Below are 14,863 nucleotides of genomic sequence, written 5' to 3' on the forward strand. Positions count from 1 at the left end.
AAAAAAAGAAAAAGAAAAGATAGGTAACAGTTGTATAGCTCTCAGTAAGTGGAGCCCTGAGTGGAGCACGTAAGCACTTGACTCTAGGCAACATCTTCCTTATCCATTCAAGAGTGTTCTTCTTTAGAAAAGTCCCCAGAGAAGTTTCCTGGATTTTTCTCCAATCGTTGTCTGCTCATCTTGTCTTCGTATCCAGTGGAGTTTAGCTGGAATCACCATAGAATATCAATGCTGCCCTCTCTTAGCAGAAGATTGGAGAATTAAGAGAGTATATGCCTTATCTCACCTCTCTCTCTCTCCTTTACCAGCTCTATCTCCCCTACCCTTTAGCAATTACTGCTGTGGACTCACTGACTCTCTTCATTCACACAGATACAAGAGGGTCACCACTCACAGAAGAATATGGCTGGCCCTGGGCCTTTGCTGGCTGGTGTCATTCCTGGTGGGATTGACCCCCATGTTTGGCTGGAACATGAAACTGACCTCAGAGTACCACAGAAATATCACCTTCCTTTCATGCCAATTTGTTTCTGTCATGAGAATGGACTACATGGTATACTTCAGCTTCCTCACCTGGATCTTCATCCCCCTGGTTGTCATGTGCGCCATCTATCTTGACATCTTTTACATCATTCGGAACAAACTCAGTCTGAACTTATCTAACTCCAAAGAGACAGGTGCATTTTATGGACGGGAGTTCAAGACGGCTAAGTCCTTGTTTCTGGTTCTTTTCTTGTTTGCTCTGTCATGGCTGCCTTTATCTATCATCAACTGCATCATCTACTTTAATGGTGAGGTACCACAGCTTGTGCTGTACATGGGCATCCTGCTGTCCCATGCCAACTCCATGATGAACCCTATCGTCTATGCCTATAAAATAAAGAAGTTCAAGGAAACCTACCTTTTGATCCTCAAAGCCTGTGTGGTCTGCCATCCCTCTGATTCTTTGGACACAAGCATTGAGAAGAATTCTGAGTAGTTATCCATCAGAGATGACTCTGTCTTATTGACCTTCAGATTCCCCATCAACAAACACTTCAGGGCCTGTATGCCTGGGCCAAGGGATTTTTACATCCTTGATTACTTCCACTGAGGTGGGAGCATCTCCAGTGCTCCCCAATTATATCTCCCCCACTCCACTACTCTCTTCCTCCACTTCATTTTTCCCTTGTCCTTTCTCTCTAATTCAGTGTTTTGGAGGCCTGACTTGGGGACAACGTATTATTGATATTATTGTCTGTTTTTCTTCTTCCCAATAGAAGAATAAGTCATGGAGCCTGAAGGGTGCCTAGTTGACTTACTGACAAAAGGCTCTAGTTGGGCTGAACATGTGTATGGTGGTGACTCATTTCCATGCCATTGTGGAATTGAGCAGAGAACCTGCTCTCGGAGGATGCCTAGGAGATGTTGGGAACAGAAGAAATGAACTGAGTTTAAGGGGGACTTAAACTGCTGAATTCACCTGTGGATGTTTTTGAGTAAATAAAAGCTAATAGCTAACTGAAGTGTAGCTCTTTGCTGGGGTAACTTGGGGCTTAAAGACCCAGCTGGCTGTCTTTGGCACTAAGCTTGCTTGCTACTTGGAGCCATGTGTTGGCATACTCACCTTCTTACTCTTAGCCCCAGAACACCCTGATCCTTATTCCTGGGTTCATCAGAGCATTTGTCAGCTTTATGAACCATTCATCTATTGTGAGAGAAAGAATCCTATTCATTTCCCCTGGTGTTTCATTCTCATAGGAGTAGTGGGGGTAGGGCAAAAAGAGACAATGGATAGCTATTATTTGTTGAGCCCTTTTCTTTTCTTTTGTTTCTTTTTTTTTTTTTTTTTTGAGACAAGGTCTCGCTCTGTCACCCAGGCTGGAGTGTAGTGGCTCGATCGCAGATCATTGCAGCCTCAACATCCCTGGCTCAAAGGATCCTCCCACCTCAGCCTCCCAAGTGACTGGGACCAGGTACATGCCATCAAGCCCAGCTAATTTTTTTATTTTTATTTTTTATATAGACAAGGTCTCTTTATGTTACTTAGGCTGGTCTTGAACTCCTGGGCTCAAGTGATCCTCCTGCCTTGGCCTGCCAAAGTGTTGGGATTACAGGTGTGAACCATTGCACCTGGCCTGTTGAGCACTCTCTATACACTAAGTACTTTGAATGCATTATCTCCTTTGATCCTGACAATCTGTGAGGTAGGTACCACTAGAATGATCATCTCCATTTTGCAGAAGAAAAAACTGAGGCACAGGGAAGTTAAGTAACTTGTCCATAGTTTCATGATTAACAAATAATAGAGCCAGAATTTAAGCTTAACCCTGCCTTACAGGAGAACTCAAGCTTCTTGCCACCTATTCTCAGACATAAAGAGGAACTTGTAACATTAAAGCCCAAACTTTCAAGCTCATATTATGTACAATTAATAGATAGGCACAAACTACAGCTTTGTACGCTTGAGGACTTCCAGATTTTTGCCTTAGCTACAATTGCTGATCTCTAATTAATCAGGACGCTAGACAGGATAGAGTGCCAGTCACACCTTCTGAGCACTGAATGTGGCTCTAGAGATTCAAGGTGTCATCTCTGGTTTGATGTATCCAAATTTGCTGCTGTGAACTCTCACTTTCAGGAAAATATTTTAGCTAGACAAGAGCAACAAGATGGAGATTTCAATTAAACAACATCAAAGTGGGTAAGCGTATCTGAAAATGAGATTAATTCTTAGCCAGTCCTGAAGGTTTATCCTGAAACTACTTTTAGGCCAGAGCCTGATAACCAAATTTATCTTGTTAACATTTCATTTCAGCAAAGGAGCTTTGCTTCTCCTCCTGTCAGCCCAGGAATCAAGAATTCTAAGTGTTTCCCCTCTAATTTGTGGTATTTAAAAGGCACTTCCAGGATGAGGCCCTAGGTTTACTCTAGGGCTTTGGGTGTCTCCGGCACACTGTTCACCTTGGAACAACTTTTGCCCCATTGGAGAAATGAGAGGAAGGGTCCTGCAGCCCTCAGTCTCCTGGTAATCCCCGCACCATGCTTCTTAATTTACAAATCAGCTTCTAACGTAGGTACACTACGTTGTACACTACGTTGCCATAGAAACACTTAACACTGCCCTGTTTTTTAAAACTTGATTTAAATGGACCACTTCCCTCAAGACAAAACAGCATTCTGTCCTGAGTCATTTGGTATCCTTAGCTTCTGAGTTTCAGAACTGCTTTTCCTTTTTTCTTTTCTTCCCTCTTCCTCCTCCTCCTTTCTGTCTCTCTCTCTCTCTTTTTTTCTTTTCCTGATTGCCACAGCTTAGCAAGTCCACTGATGGCTTGCTGGGAGTTGTGTTTTTTATCTTTGTCTAACGGGAATCTCCTGACTTAAGGTGTTCCATAAGCCCAGGAGTCCGTACAGTGAAAATAAATGTCTTTCAAAGTAAACTCAAAAAAGATGAATGAGGAATCACTGGTGAGGAGCTTGGTTAGAAGTGACAAGATCCACTCTGGTTTCAGGTTTAGAGATTAGTGTTACAGGAGCCGGGTGCAGTGGCTCATGCCTGTAATCCCAGCACTTTGGGAGGCCGAGGCGGGCGGATCACAAGGTCAGGAGATCGAGACCATCCTGGCTAAAACAGTGAAACCCCGTCTCTACTAAAAATACAAAAAATTAGCCGGGCGTGGTGGCGGGCAGCTGTAGTCCCAGCTACTCGGGAGGCTGAGGCAGGAGAATGGCGTGAACCCAGGAGGCGGAGCTTGCAGTGAGCCGAGATCGCGCCACTGCACTCCAGCCTGGGCGACAGAACGACACTCTGTCTCAAAAACAAAAAAGAGAGATTAGTGTCACAGGAATCTCCTGGGAACCCCTCTTCTGGCTTGCTCTCTCAGCTAAATGGTAAAGAATAACTGCGGGCTTTTATTCTAAAGGAATAAGATTAAAAAGGCCACCCAGACAAAACTGAGGTTTGCTTCCTCCCTTTCCTCCATATGAATAAGCTGGAACTAGGGTGGATGTTGAGCAACTGGGTTTATTTGCCTTATTTTAAAAATCAAGACAACTGGGGAAAAAAGTAGAGACCCATCTAATGAGAAGAAGCAAAGGCTTTTTATTCTGAGCTTGCTATAGCAAGGAGGTCAGCTGTAGTCACTTGCGTTTTGGCAGAGACTCAAAGGTAGGCAGAAGAGTGGGAAACATTTATAGTAGCATAAAAACACGAACTTAAGCACATTAAAATTTTAATGAGTTTATTTGAGCATTCAATGATTCATGAATTGGGCAGCACCAGACTACAGGTAGTTCAGTGCTCCACCAAAGGAGGTGAGAGAGGAAACTTTCATGAGGTATTTGTGAAAGTAAGACAAAGAAAATATATTTTATTGGTTAAAGTGGAAAATCCCTAGTTTGAGGTCAGTTTGGTGGTTTCTGATAGGTTAAGCTTAAGTTTTGTTTTACTGTTTGCACTGAGTTGGGTTTCAGTTTGCTTTATGTAGGAATCCAAGGCACCAGAGCCATCTTCGACTAATGGCCGTCCGATTAATTTTTTTCATCAGTGAAAAAAGGGAAAGGCTTTAGCTGTGCCTTGATTGGAGGCTGTTGGCTTGGGGAAGCTGTAGGCAGGGTAACTAGAAGTGGGGCAGCCTATTTGATTAACTGGGGGCACACATTTGGCTTTCTTGGTTGATCCTAAGTTGAAACTGGGGACAAAAATTAGGGGAGTTTTCAGTTATTAATCAAGTCCTGGCTATTTTTTAATGTCTCTTTTTAAAAATTTTAATTTTTTTATGTTTTAAACTTTTATTTTAGGTTCAGGGATACCTGTGCAGGTTTGTCATATAGGTAACTTCATAGGTTTGTTGTATAGATTATTTCATCACCCTGGTTCTAAGCCTAGTACCCAACAATTATTTTTTCTGCTCCTCTACCTTCTCCCACCCTCCAGCCTCAAGTAAGCCCCTGTGTCTGTTGTTTCCCTCTTTTTCTCCATGTTTTATCATTATTTAGCTCTCACTTATAAGGGAGGACATGCAATATTTGTTTTTTTGTTACTGCATTAGTTTACTAAGGATAATGTCCTCCAGCTCCATCTATGTTCCTGCAAAGGACATGATCTTGTTCTTTTTCATGGTCACATAGTAGTCCATCGTGTATATGCACCACTTTTTAAAAATCCAGTCTGCCATTAATGGGCATTTAGGTTGATTCCATGTCTTTGCTATTGTGAACATACACATGTATGTGTCATTATGATAGAACAATTTATATTTCTTTGGGTATATACCCAGTAATGGGATTGCTGGGTTGAATGATAGTTCTGTTTTTAGCTCTTTGAGGAATTGCCATACTGCTTTCCACAAATTAGTTATACATGAATTGAACTAATTTTATTTAGTAATTGGTTCAATTAGTATACTAGTTGAACTAATTTACACTCCCACCAACAGCGTATAAGTGTTCTCTTTTCTCTGCAGCTTCACTGGTATCTCTTATTTTTTGACGTTCTCATAATAGCCATTCTGACTGGTGTGAGATGGTATCTCATTTTGATTTTGATTTGCATTTCTCTAATGATCAGTGATATTGAGCTTTTCTTCACATGCTGTTTGGCCACATGTATGTCTTCTTTTGAAAAGTGTTCATGTCCTTTGTCTACTTTTTAATGGGCTGTTTGTTTTTTTCTTATAAATTTGTTTAAGTTCCTTATAGATGCTGGATATTAGACCTTTGTCAGATGAATGGTTCGCAAATACTTTTCCCATAATATCTTTTGCTGTGCAGAGAAGCTCTTCAGTTTAATTGGATCCCATTTGTCAATTTTTGCTTTTGTTGTGGTGGCTTTTGGCCATTTCATCATGAAATCTTTGCCAGTTCCTATGTCCAGAATGGTATTGGCTAGTTTGCCTTCCAGGGTTTTTATAGTTTTGAGTTTTACATTTAAATCTTTAATCCATCTGAGTTGATTTTTGTATATGGTATAAGGAAGGGGTCCAGTTTCAATCTTCTGCATATGGCTAGCCAGTTATCCTGGCACCATTTATTGAATAGGAATTCTTTTCCCCACTGCTTGTTTTGTCAGTTTTGTCAAGGATCAGATGGTTGTAGGTGTGTAGCTTTACTTCTGGGTTCTCCATTCTATTCCATTGGTCTATGTGTCTGTTTTTGTACCAGTACCATGCTGTTTTGGTTACCATAGTCCTGTAGCATAGTTTGAAGTTGAGTAATGTCATATCCTCCAGCTTGGTTCTTTTTGCTTAGGATTGCCTTAGCTATTTGGGCTCTTTTTTGATTCCATATCAATTTCATTGGTAGTTTGATAGGAATCACATTGAATCTGTAAATTGCTTTGGTCAATATGGCCATTTTAATGATATTGATTCTTCCTATCTATGAGCATGGAATGTTCTTCTGTGTTTTGTAATTCTCATTATAGAGATCTTTCACCTCCCTGGTAAGCTGTATTCCTAGGTATTTTATTCTTTTGTGGCAATTGTGAATGGGATTGCATTCCTGATTTGGCTCTCGGCCTGGCTGTTCTTGGTTTATAGGAATGCTAGTGATTTTTACACATTGATTTTGTTTTCTGAAACTTTGCTAAAGTTGTTTATCAGCTGAAGGAGCTTTTGGGCTGAGACTATGGGGTTTTCTTGATATAGCATCATGTCATCCACAAACATGGATAGTTTGACTTCTCTTCCTATTTAGATGTCCTTTATTTATGTCTCTTGCCTGACTGCTTTGAGTCCTGGCCATTTTGGGTTGATTGTTAAAGGGGCCATTGTTTGGCTTTCTGGCTTAAGATAGCAATCCGACTTCCTATAAGTCTGACTTACAGCATGCTGGCTTACTATTTATTGATTAGCAGTTGGTTTCCTGAGCAGGTTGCTGCAGGTTGCAGGTCAGTATTCTATTTTCATATACGGTGTGGCCATAGTCCACTTGTATATTCAGTTTCTTTTAACCAAATGCACATTTCCTAGAGAAACTCTGCTCTTAGCTGCTATAGCTGAGTATGATGGGAATAAGAACACTTGGGCTGCATCTTGCTCCAACTACTCAGATGACAGATATCTGTAAAGACCCTTTGTAAATTCTAATATGCTCTACAGTTTTACAGTATTATAACTATTGGGAAAGCAGCACAATGTTTGTTTTCCTCCCAGATTTACCATCAAATCATAGTGGCTCTACTAGCTGTGTGAATGTGGGCAAGCGACTTAAGCTTCTGAGCCTCAATTTTCTTCATTTGTAAGATCAGATTAATAATACCTGTGTCGAAGTTGTTTTTGTTTTTTGATTTTTACTTCTTCTTATGGAAAACTTCAAACATACAAAAGTGGAGTGACTATGTCTTAGTCTGTGTTGCTGTAAGAGAATACCTGAGGGCAGGTAATTTATGAAGAAAAGAGGTTTATTTGGCTCACAATTCTACAGGCTGTATAAGAAGCATGGTGCTGGGACCTGTTTGGCTTCCGGTGTGGGCCTCATGCTGCTTCCACCCATGGTGGAAGGCAAAGAGGAGCCAGTGGGCAGAGATCACATGATGAAAGCAAGGGAAGCAGGGTGGGGGGAGGTGCCAGACTCTCTGAAACAATCAGCTCTCATGGGAACTAATAGATTGAGAACTCACTCATTACCATGATGACAATGATGGCACCAAGACATTCATGAGGGATCCGCCCCCATGACTAAACACTTCCCACGAGACCCCACCTCCAACATAGGGGATCAAATTTCAGCATGAGGTTTGGAGGGTCAAATATGCAAACTATAGCAGACTAGAAGAACGACCCCTTATTTATCTATTATCCTGTTTGGTAGTTATCAAATTATGGCCAATCTTATTTCATTTGTGCCTGTATCCACTTACCCTGCCTGACTATCTTGAAATTTTAGATATTAAGTTATTTCATCTATAAACTTTTCATTTTCTATTTCTAAAAGATGTTTTAAAAATTATTTGGCTTATTCTTATTGCCTATTTACCTTCCTATTTATACATCTAAATAGAATGAAAGTTAATTCTATGGAATTAATACACCAAGTAATATTCAGAATACTAGTAGACACATCATTCATTCTCTGTAACTCTGGCACTTTCATTTACTTTAGAGATACTTTTTTTTTTTTTTTTTTTTTTTGAGACAGCATCTCACTCTGTTGCCCCGGCTAAAGTACAGTGGCGTGATCTTGGCTCACTGCAACCTCCGCCTTCTGGGTTCAGGCGATTCTCCTGCCTCAGCCTCCTGAGTAGCTGGGACTACAGGCACGCACCACCACGCCTGGCTAATTTTTGTATTTATAGTAGAGATGGGGTTTCACCATATTGGCCAGGCTGGTCTCGAACTCCTGACCTCATCATCTGCCCACCTCAGCCTCCCAAAGTGCTGGGATTACAGGCATGAGCCACCGCGCCCGGCTAGAGACACTTTTTCATGTCTTGGGCATTTTGCTGATATCTGTGCACAATCCATTTCTCTTTTTGCTGCTTTCTTTGGTTTCATGTTGCCATCTCTGAGCAATGCTGAGTGTGTTTGTTTTGCATGAAGTATTGTCAGAGATAAGGACTGCCTCTTAAAAATATAACAACAATATTTGCATTCATTATTCATTGCTGTGCAACAAATTACACCCGAAACTTAGAGGCTTGAAATAGCAATCCTTTATCATCTCTTATGGTTTCTATGGGTCAGGAATTCAGGGGGCATTTTGGTTGGGTGGTTAATGCATGGTGTCTCATGAGGGTGCTAGGTCTGCAGTTCTCTGAAGGCTTGACAGTGGCTGGAGGATCCACTTCTGAGATGACTGTCACATGTCTGGTGAATTGGTTTTTCCATATGGGCCCCTCTGTAGCCTACTCAAGAGCTTGGTGGCTGACTTTCCCAAGAGGGAGCAGCATGAGAGACTAGGGTGGAAGTTGCACGCCTTTTATGACCTAGCCTCTGAAATCACATGCCATCACTTCTGCCATATTTTATTGATCACACAGGCCAGTCCTGATTCAGTGTGGGAGGGGACTACATAAAGGCATGAATTCCAGGAGCCATCGTGAAGGTTGGCTATGGCAATGCCATTATCACATCTCAAAAAATAAATTGAAGAATTATATCCTAATAGTATCACTGTCCATATATTCTAAATTGTTTGCTTCAATCAGGATCCAAATAAGTTCCACATATTATAATTTGTCATATGTCTCTTAAGTCCCTTTTGATCCATAGATTCTCCTTTCCTTGCTTCCTTTTTTATTCATGTAATTTGTTTGTGAAACTCATAGAGGTTTTTGATGAGGAGCAACTGAGGAGTTGTAGATAAAAACCTACCATCATGAAGGCTTGCTGCTTGCCCACATGCTGACTTCACATGAATTAGAGACAGGCTCCCCTTCCTCCAGAGAGGACATTATTGCATAACCTGGACAATCTATGTATGAGCCTTGATGGGATGTGCTGGCTCTGGGATGTGATAAGTAGCACCCAGCTTAACTTCACCTGAGAGGTGATTCAATAATCCAAACTTTTAAAGCCAGTGGTCAGAGCACATGAGTCCCATTAGAATCAGGAGAAGCTGCTGCTGCATAGATGAATCTCCTTGCTTTGTCCCAGCTCTTCTCAGGAAAGCTTTCAGGAAGTCTGAAGACCGCAGCCCAAACTGCGGCCACCCACACTTCCACCTGCTCACGTGTTCCAGGTCCCAGGCACGCAGGCTACTGACAGCTGGCATGCGCCACCCGTGGCCGTACTCCCCAGATGAGCCTGCAGTGTCCACCTGGGAGCTGGGTTAGTTAGAAATCTGATTACTAGGATTCCTCTCAACTGTATAAGAAATTGGGCCTCCAAGATTGGTAGACAGACAAAAGAAGTGGCCTCTGATGATGCCAGGACCATTGGCAGCAGGACAGGGCACAGTAGAGCACATACAAATGGGTACCAGTGATGGCTGTGTGCATGTGCTTTTCTGAGTGTGGGCCAGAGCCCATTTATGCAGGAGGGAGATCTCTACTGCCCAGAATTTTCTTGGTTGCCCCATCAGTAAGTTTATGTCTATGAAGAGCATGTGGTGTGGTGTATTGTGCAGTGTATCTATACATGGCAGCACTGCTTGGACTAACTGGTTGTTTTCCCTTTTCACTGGTCTCTTCAAACCAGGATAAAGCCATATTAAGCTCAAGCATATCTGTTTCCCTTAAACAGATTCAGAATTCCTGGGCTCCCTGGGTGCATTCTATCATTCCAGTTGAAAGTTTGCTTCCTTCCAGTCATGTGGCTCTTCATTCTACTCTCCTTGGCTCTCATTTCAGGTAGGATGGGGGACGGAACAGCTCCAGCCCTTTAAGCTGTGGCCTTTCCAGAGACTTTGCACTGAAGTCCTCACCTACTTGGAGTCCCTGCTTATTAACTCAAACCATCTAAGGAGTGGGATGGGAAAATAAAAGGCGATGAAAATAGGTCTTGTCCATATTAGTTCTTGTTCTTAGCTCAGATAAGAGAGTTTGTGAGGAAATTGAAAAGCTTGACTAAAATGATGACTCTGCACTCACTTTGGCAGCACATATACTGAAATTAGAATGATACAGAGTAGATTAGCATGGCCCTTGTGCAAGGATGACATGCAAATTCATTATGCATTCCATATTTTTCCCCAGCATCTCCACTGGAATAAAATAAAACGAGAGCTCTGTATTTTCTTTTAGTTTACCCAGGTTCCCCCTTCCCCCTTCTCCCCTCAAAAATATATGTGCACATATATGAGGACACGACTTTCCCCTTTCCACTTGTGCTTGACCCCAAAGATGAGACTTGGAACACTGGCCTTTTCCCAGCTCTGTCTGACCTTCAGTTGTGTAGCATTTAGAGTTGCTGAACCTTTCTCTGGGTCAGCATTCATACTTATAAACTGAAGATCACGCTATCTTCCTTGTGGGGTTGTTATGAAAACAAAATGTTATAAAGAACCTGAGCCTGCATTTTAGTGGTCTTTGCTATACTTCTGGAAGGCTGAGAGAAGAATGGGCTCTGCTGTCTCATCTCCTCTTCTTGGTCAGACACTTTCCGGGCCATGGTCAAGCTGGACATGGTGTGCGTGACTTCCTCATTGTGCAATATCCTGAGATGATAGAGGTGCCTATGCTGGTCTTGTACGGAGGGAACATGAAGTTCTTATCCCCTAAAGACAGAACATGACTTCCTCTGTTTTCAGCCCTGTGCAGCCAGCAGAAGCCTCCAAACATCACTTTCTTTCTGAGCGTGCTAAGGTAGGGTGGGAGCTAGGGACAGAGGGCCTCCTAACGGTAAGCCTCAGGCTCTTCAAGGCCCTCCGTCAAGCAATGGTAGGAGGCCTCCATATTTCACCCACCCTTAGGCCAGGGAAAAAGACTTCTCCAGAGTTGCTTTATTAGTTTGCTAGGGCTGTGATAACAACAACAGCAACAAAACCACAGTCTGGGCGGCTGAAACAATAGACATTTATTTCCTTATGTTATGAAGGTGGTAAGTTCAAGATCGAGGCATTTGGCAAGTTTGGTTTCATTCTGAGGCCATCTCTCGGTTTGCAGATGATTGCCTTCTGGCTGTGTCCTCATGGGCCATTCCTCTGTTTGTATTGTCAGTGTCTTAATCTCTCCTTTTTATAAGGACATCAGCTGAATTGAATTAAGGACTACCCCAATGACCCTATGTTAACTTAATTATGTCTTTAAAGGCCTTATATCCAAATACAGTCACATTTTGGGGTCACTGGAGGTTAGGACTGAAACATATGAGTTTTGAAGGGGACATAGTTCAGCCCATAATAGTTGCCAATCAGAAAGAGGCAAAAATCAGCCTCCGATTCTTTAATTAATTATCCTTCAGGAGGGCAGGAGCTGCAATGTTTTGAGAGAACAATGGTGTGTGTGTGTGTGCACGTGTGCGTGTGTGTGTGTGTGTTTTCACAGATGCCATGGTCATGGATGAAAAGGTCAAGAAAAGCTTTGTGCTGGACACGGCTTTTGCCATCTGCAACTACAATGCCCACTACAAGAATCACCCCAAATACTGGTGCCGAGGCTATTTCCGTGACTACTGCAACATCATCGCCTTCTCCCCTAACAGCACTAATCATGTGGCCCTGAGGGACACAGGGAACCAGCTCATTGTCACTATGTCCTGCCTGACCAAAGAGGACACGGGCTGGTACTGGTGTGGCATCCAGCGGGACTTTGCCAGGGATGACATGGATTTTACAGAGCTGATTGTAACTGATGACAAAGGAACCCTGGCCAGTGACTTTTGGTCTGGGAAAGGTAAGGAGCCTGCCTGGGGTCTGGCTGGATGTAACCCACAGCCATGGGTGTTTGCTGCTAAGAGAGCACTCTCTGAAGCCAGTGAGCCCCAACTCAGACTCCCACTGGGTACTTTGGGCCTGCCTGGCCTCTCTCTTCCTCCAGCAAACATAGGGTGGTCATTAACAGTGCTGGGGAATAGCTGGAAGTTGGGGACAAGGAGGGTGTCTGCGCCCTGGGGCACTTTTAGAACTTCTCTTCCCTTACAGCAATCTGGTTTAAGGACCTTAGAAGAGGCTGACAGGGTCTAATAGATATGAGATCTTTATGTTGAAAGGCTTTGAAGTTGTTATTAAATGTCTGTGTGAGAATCGCTTGAACCAGGCGGCAGAGGTTGCAGTGAGCCAAGATTGCGCCACTGCACTCCTGCCTGGGCGATAGAGTGAGACTCAGTCTCAAAAAAAAAAAAAAGTCTGTGTGCCTTGTGGGTCTAGAATCTTGAAGATTAGATTCTTGAGAGGTGTCTGAGGCTGCAAAAAATGACCCACGTGCCTGGTAACTGCCAACTTAAATAATTTAATAATATACGGAGGTAGCCAGGTGCGGTGGCTCACTCCTGTAATCCCAGCACTTTGGGAGGCTGAGGTGGGTGGATTGCTAGAGCCCAGGAGTTTAAGACCAGCCTGGGCAACATGGAGAAAGCCCGTCCCTACAAAAAATACAAAAATTAGCTGGATGTGGTGGTGCCTGCCTGTAGTCCCAGCTACTCGGGAGGCTGAGATGGGAGGATCATCTGAGTCCAGGGAGGTTGAGGCTGCAGTGAGCCATGATTGCACCACTGCACTTCAGCCTGGACGACAGAATGAGACCCTGTCTCAAAAAATAATAATAATAATTTACAGATATAAATTTCATGGTCCAACTGGTAAGCACCCTATTTTGCTTTTAAGGAATGTGCAGTTTATATTTGGAGACCACTGGGAAGGTGTGGGTGGAACTGGAACCCATAGCAGAAAAGTCTGAGTTAACAAATTACGACTCTTGGCTGGAGCTAAGACATAGGATTTCCAGATGTTCACTCAGGTTCCTTCTGTTGAATGATGAAAATCTCCTTTTGCACCAGAAAACCTCTGTCTCTCAGACAGAGGACTTATGGAAGGCACTAGCCTTTCTTTCTTTCTTTTTTTTTTTTCTCTCTTTCCCCTGTGCCTTCTTCTTGTTTCCATTTCTAGAAAGGATGTCCTTTTCTATCACAGTCCAGAGCACAATGCTGGTAGGAAAACAAACCAGAAGGGCTTAAGGGGTGCCCTTGGAAACCTGTCCCCATGCTAGAAAGAGAGTTTTGCTAACACTTGACCAGCTAGTGATTGATTCAGCAAGCATCCTACGGAATGTAACATCGTTCACCCCCACAGTGTTTCTACTTTGTGTTGTTCTGCTTTTACTTAACTGTGCAACTTGACCTGAAGCTTAGGCTCAGACAAGAGAACGTTCCCACCTGAACGTACTCCTTAGTTTAAATGAAACACAGACCTCTCCCACGTCTTATCAGAGGGAGTATCGTAGGTGGTCGTGGTGCCACTGCTCCCATTGGGTTTTGGTGGCTGTCATAAGAAAAACATGGCAATTACATCACCAAATGAGCAGTTCTTTAAGGATAGGATTGGCCCTCTTGTGCCTCTGGCATCCCCTCCTATGAGAAGGAGACCTCAGTTTAGGACTGTAACCATGGGCCACTTCTAGTCTACGTGGGGCCTTTGTTTAAATCTGGAAAAGGGGCCCCTTCCTTCAGGTGCATGGAGTCCAGTGGTAGGGTGCATGGCCTGGCAAGCAGAGTATGGGCTAAATGTCAGCCCCTGCTTGTCCCCTCAGCCTTGTTCCCTGTGCAGGGCACATTTATACAACTGCACGTGGTACCTCTGCTTTACTCTGGAGTCAACCAGGGGACTCACTCTCTGGAGATAGAATGACAGGCAGAGCTGCAGCTGGGAGGCAGAGGCAGGACCTGGCTATGGGCCTCACCTGACTTAACAAATCCTTTCTGATTCGGACCTATCAGGCAACAAAACCAGAAGCTGCAAGGCTCCCAAAGTTGTCCACAAGGCTGACCGCTCCAGGTGAGTCATAGTCTCGGCAGATGAATGGGCTTGGGGCGGTGGGGTGGAGGTAGGGTCTGGGGTGGCAGCAGTATGATATCACAGTTGATTTGCACCGACAACTTTTCTACTGCACATTATTTCTCCACCTTAACTATGTATCCTTAATCTGAGTATTTGGTTTCCTCAAAAAAAAAAAAAATACAGTTTAGGACTCTTGGTTGCAAGCAGCAAAAAAGCCCTCTAGCTATTTTAATTAAAAGGGGACATTTATCATAAGGAGAGAGAGGTGTTTCAAATGCAGGAGCAGGGATGTGGCCACCCTTGGAAACTGTCAGGAACATCATCACGAATTTACCTCAGTCTCTAATCTGCTTCGAATCTGTGTGTTTCCTTCCTTCTGTCTCTGTATTGCCCCTTGTATATTTCTCTTTTTTCCCCTAATAGTCATCCATTTATGGTTCCTAAGTTTATTTCTCCCCCATTCACAAGACTGGCCAGTCTGAGACTGGATTCTCCTATTCCCAATCCACAG

General features: G+C 43.2%; 1 protein-coding gene and 1 non-coding gene across 6 annotated transcripts in view; both read left to right on the forward strand.

The window, feature by feature from the left end:
- Positions 1-14,863, forward strand: part of LOC101127788 (adenosine receptor A3) — a 78,604-nt gene that overhangs the window by 61,010 nt on the left and 2,731 nt on the right. For 3 of the 5 annotated variants that reach the window (XM_019018011.2, XM_055354782.2, XM_019018105.4), the window contains exons 2-4: positions 10,164-10,270; positions 11,906-12,253; positions 14,292-14,349. In XM_019018011.2, the coding sequence (XP_018873556.1) occupies positions 10,231-10,270; positions 11,906-12,253; positions 14,292-14,349 (446 nt within the window). In that variant the 5' untranslated portion in view covers positions 10,164-10,230. Of the gene's footprint in view, positions 1-372; positions 1,501-10,163; positions 10,271-11,905; positions 12,254-14,291; positions 14,350-14,863 lie in introns of those variants that run through there. The other 2 variants (XM_004026345.4, XM_019017968.2) reach the window with 1 other exon arrangement.
- LOC115932163 (U6 spliceosomal RNA) lies at positions 10,503-10,609 on the forward strand. The gene has a single exon (XR_004068485.1). It is a non-coding gene; the product is annotated as a U6 spliceosomal RNA (small nuclear RNA).

The sequence above is a fragment of the Gorilla gorilla genome, chromosome 1 (assembly GCF_029281585.2).
Source record: "Gorilla gorilla gorilla isolate KB3781 chromosome 1, NHGRI_mGorGor1-v2.1_pri, whole genome shotgun sequence".
NCBI lineage: Eukaryota > Metazoa > Chordata > Mammalia > Primates > Hominidae > Gorilla > Gorilla gorilla.